Consider the following 4,918-nt stretch of genomic DNA (forward strand, 5'->3'; position numbering starts at 1 on the left):
ACTCTAATATTGCTTAGTTGCTTGGCTGAATCAACACTAGTTTTTCTATAGATTGTTCATATACTTAGTGTTTATATCTATCGAGATACGTAAGTCCTCAAAAGAATACCAAACCAAATTGATTGTTGTTTTTTTCGTTTGGTTTGATTTGATTTTAAAAATTTAAAAAACTGACCAGATAGATTTGATTTTGATTCTAATTAATAACCAATCCAAACCAAATCACAAACGCCCCTGTTAGTTATTATTAAGGGAAAAAATCTCAATAACTCAATCTAAGTAAATTTTTACTTTATGGGCGAAAATTGCTTCTTACCTTTATGATTAATCCCACCTCCCCCTTAACCCTAACTCAATTATTGTAATTTATATTTATACTAATTACTAATTTGATGTAACAAGTTCAATAGATAAAAATGACTTCAATTATTTTTTAATGAAAAAACATAATTTAAACCCTTAATTTAGTTCTCTTGTTTGTATTTGTATTTGTATTTTGGTCAAAAGCAGAGATCTATCTCTAAACTACATGTGTTAGAGGAGAGACGGGAGAAGAGTCTGCCGCCGACGTTGATTCCTCTAACATCATCAGCCGGCACTGTTTTCTGATCACAACTCAAAGGTGCACTGTTAGTTCAAAGTTGCACTGCTCTTTACTTTTACTTTAGTGTTATTCTGTCACTAAATCCTGTCTAAGTATTAGATGCTATTGTTGGTTGTTCTCTTTAGTTTTGGTTTTGCATTTGGCTTCTCTGTTGACCGACTCTCTCACAGATCTGAATTTTTATTCTCAAAATGTATAGCAGTGTTTCGTCTTAATTTGCATTACTTTTGTTGACATGTTATTTGTGTATTGAACTAAATCTAGTTATTGGATTTGATATGTTATTTGTGTATTTCACTGATTCTAGTTATTGCATTTGATGTGTGTATGTCATAAGAAGAACACTGGTTCTTAGTCAAGAGTAGTTTTGAGTTACTATAACTCGGATTATTGTAGAACTCAAGAAACTTCCTGGTGTCATTATTCGAAATTTAAAGAGTCTAGTGCATGACAAGAAGTAGCTCATTGTGCTAATTTTATTGTGATGCGAATTTACTTCTGTGATGATTTCTCTTGTTTTGCATTGTTTTTTTTTAATGACAGAAAAAAGTTGATTTTATTCGATTAGTTGACACAAAATTCTCTAATGTTTGATTAGGTTGATTTTGGAGCATGATCAAGTATTAATTCGAGGGTTGATATGGAAGGTGTGAACGGTAAAAAAGTGGGGCATTTATGTGAAAATATTAGCAGCTTTGTTCGCCAATGTATATTTTCTATACTTAGTGTGGGTCCTGTTCCTAGTCACATTGCTTTTATCATGGATGGAAACCGTAGATATTCTAAGAAACAGAACTTGCTTGATGGGAATGGACATAGAGCGGGATTTTCAGCTCTTATCAATATGCTAAAATATTGTTACGAGCTTGGTGTAAAATATATAACAGTTTATGCATTCAGCATTGATAACTTCAAGCGAAGGCCTGAAGAAGTTGTATCACTAATGAAACTGATGCAGGAAAAAATTGATGAATTAACAAAAGAGGAGAGCATTGTAAACCGCCTTGGTATTAGAATTTACTTTCAAGGAAACCTTAAACTTTTGAGTGACCATGTCAGGTTAGCCGCCGAGAGGGCTATGGTAAAGACATCAGGTAATTCAAAAGCTATATTGTCTATTTGTGTTGCCTACACATCAACAGATGAGATTGTCCATGCTGTTCAAGAATCTTGTGAAGAAAAATGGGACGAGATTAGAAAACTAGATGTAAATAATGATGGAAGCAATTTAATTAGACTCGAAGAAAATGTGAAGGACAAGAATGAGCACCGGATTGGTGTGACAAATGTTGACAGACATATGTACATGTCAGTTTGTCCTGATCCAGACATTATTATACGGACTTCTGGAGCAACTCGTTTAAGCAATTTTCTTTTGTGGCAAAGTTCACATTGTCTTCTTTATTCTCCTGCTGCACTATGGCCTGAGATTGGTTTAAGGCATTTGATTTGGGTAATTTTAGACTTCCAGAGAAACTACTTGTATTTGAAGGAAAAAAAGAAGCAGTCATGAAGTATACGTAAAATTTCTTAATCACTTTAATCCTGCTGTGATTTTGTCTTGCTGCTCCATTTGTTCAATGCAGTTCTCGTCTACTAATATGTTAGCATGGATTAGCACTGGTTTTTAGTGTTCTTTTCATGTAGATACAGTCAGTAAATTATCAATTGGTTCTAGCAAATCAAATAAGTAGTGGGAGTCTGATTGAGCTAATATTGGATGCGCCTTGATAGCAAGCAGTGAATGTATTGTACACTAAGATCTGGCCTTGGAAATTGTTGTATCAGTGAGAAGTTAATTATCATGAATCAAATGTTTAGCCTCTTGCAATTTTGGATTCTTATGGACCATTTACTTGTGATATTGAAACAACCTTATAACCATTTCCAAGATTTGTAGTTTTAACAAATCCTATTCAGTTCCTAAGCTACTCTTGGTTGAGGCCGATTTAACTTCACCAAACAGCTTTTTTACTACTTCTATCTCTCAATGAAGAGAATTTCACCGTTCCCAACTCAGACCAATTAAAGCCTCATCCAAATTACTTTTCTTTGCTTTTTATATGCAGCTTACCTTATAGCAGAAGAGAACAGGGGTTAGGCCTTCAGCATTGTATCATTTAGCAAAGCATTGAACATCAGCTGAGATGAACTTTTGAAGCCATATGTAGATTTCATCTCCTCTAACTACTTCGATGCTCTGTTTTGTAAGTCTCGTTCTCCCAGCTTTATACATAACTCATTACCCTAAGCTCTTGTGAGTCAGCCCTTATCAACTTCTTGTGTCTAACTCTAACCCCAGACTTTGCCATCCTCTGGAAGTATTTCTAAATAGCATTGTGAATTTGTGATCCTCTAGGTAGTACCACTGAGAATGATTGAAGGTGAAGGGGACATGAAAACCAATTGTGATTCTTGATTCTATCTCAACCAAGTTGTTCAGATAACACTACGAGTTTTTTGTTCAATTGCATCAGTATCTTTTTAACTAATTGATGGGATACCTTAATCACTGTTTTGTCAATGGAATTGTTTCTTTCATTTGTCATATTAAACTCTGTTGGTTACTAATTGTTGGTGAATTCTACAAAGTACAAAGATGTTCACTGGTTGCATTTACAGATAGTGTCTTGCCTCAGATGGTTGTCAAGATGATCTCTTATTTAGCAAGTATGAGAAAAGATTGTACATTTTGATCATGCCATTTTCAGTGTCAACAGTCATTTGGCCTCAAAGCAGAAGGGCAACAATATAGCTTGCTCGGTCATATGTATGATACATTTTCATGGACATATCTGTGTTTTTCTTACTCCTTACAGTTTCGAGACAACATTTTTGCATCCTGTCTAGTTGATGTGCAGTAGCCAGTTTTGATTTTGTAAGAGATCACTTTTACATAATGCGGTATATCTGCTTCTGGATTGCTGTTTTGCATGGTCTGTGTTACTCATGAGAGCTTGTAGAGCCTTGTTTCTGTTACCACTTTCTTATTGTGAAAAAAAACTAGAGTTAAGTAATATAACTTTTTCATGTTTTCTCATTGAAGAAGCTAAATCTAAGAGCCTATTTGGCAGCGCTAAAAGCATAGGTATATGGACTTTGCCAATGTGTTGGAAAGTGTAGAATAGCACCTGAGGTTGTGCCCCACTAATTAGCATAGGTGTTCCACTCTATATATTACAAGTTTACAATCAAAGATTATATAAGGCATAGAATGAGGACCTGACCAAAAATAAAAAGAATTGTTGAGTACTAACTAAATAGATTTGCAATATACTTTGTTATTTAATTTATAGTTGTCCACCATTTGTTTTATTAGCTCTCACATGATATCTTGTTATTTCAATTTTAACGTGGTACCCCTAAAGGGGAATAGCATCAAAAGATGGTTAAATGCTAAAAAAAAAAGATAAATGGAAAAACCTGTTGTAACCTTATGTGATGGTAAGGGTTGAGAAAATTGGTCAAATGCCCCCCCAATTTATTATCGAATTTTCAACTACACATTTAAATTTTATGAGGGTTTATAACTGCCTTGAATTCTTTAAAATTGAAATTATCATCTCCCTAAATGCTGGCGAAGTGAGTGTATTTCACTCTTCCTGAGAAAGTGAACGTAAAACATTTTTTTGTGTATGTATATATATATTTTATTATTATTTTTCCTTATTCTTTTCTTTTTTCTTCATAGAAATCTCTTCCTTCTTCTTTGTGGTCAGATCTGTCCATCATCCGTCATTTTTATGTCTTTGCCACCACTGATAGAATTTTTGTATTCCTCTTGACCCTAATTTCTGTATGGAATTAAGAATTTTTAAAAATCAACTCTTTATCGATATTGTTGAAAATTCGGTAATAGATTAGAGGGACATTTGATTATTTTCTCGTTAAGCGTTCAAAATATTAGAATCTATCAAAAACTTTTTTATATATATTGCTTTTGTGTGTAGATGAACAAGGGAATGTTGCTTATGTCAAAATACAACAAAGTTAAACAATGGAATCCATAAATAGACAATGAACAAGAAATCTCAATTAAATTTAAAATGGTGATCAACTGTCACATTAGCTTGTATATTATGCATTTATACTTGCATAAAATTTAGCGCTCCCTTGAATTTTATCATGTTTAAAATCTTTTTATGCTTAAATACACACCAAATGATTAATATAATGTGTTAATGATAGAACATGATATAATTGGGGATGATTTGACGATGAGTTTGGCATTTTCATTAGAGGGAAGAGATAACTCATCACAACACTAGCAATTAGGAAAAGCTGTAGACGCAAAGACAATAGGAAGAGGGTAAG

General features: G+C 33.4%; 1 protein-coding gene across 1 annotated transcript; it reads left to right on the forward strand.

The window, feature by feature from the left end:
* The first annotated feature begins 502 nt into the window (after positions 1-502).
* CPT3 (cis-prenyltransferase 3) lies at positions 503-2,435 on the forward strand. Its single transcript, NM_001320192.2, is given in 2 exon segments — positions 503-622; positions 1,203-2,435. A coding segment is annotated over 1 exon segment (873 nt). The 5' UTR covers positions 503-622; positions 1,203-1,244; the 3' UTR covers positions 2,118-2,435.
* The last annotated feature ends 2,483 nt before the right edge of the window (positions 2,436-4,918 follow it).

The sequence above is a fragment of the Solanum lycopersicum genome, chromosome 3 (assembly GCF_036512215.1).
Source record: "Solanum lycopersicum chromosome 3, SLM_r2.1".
NCBI lineage: Eukaryota > Viridiplantae > Streptophyta > Magnoliopsida > Solanales > Solanaceae > Solanum > Solanum lycopersicum.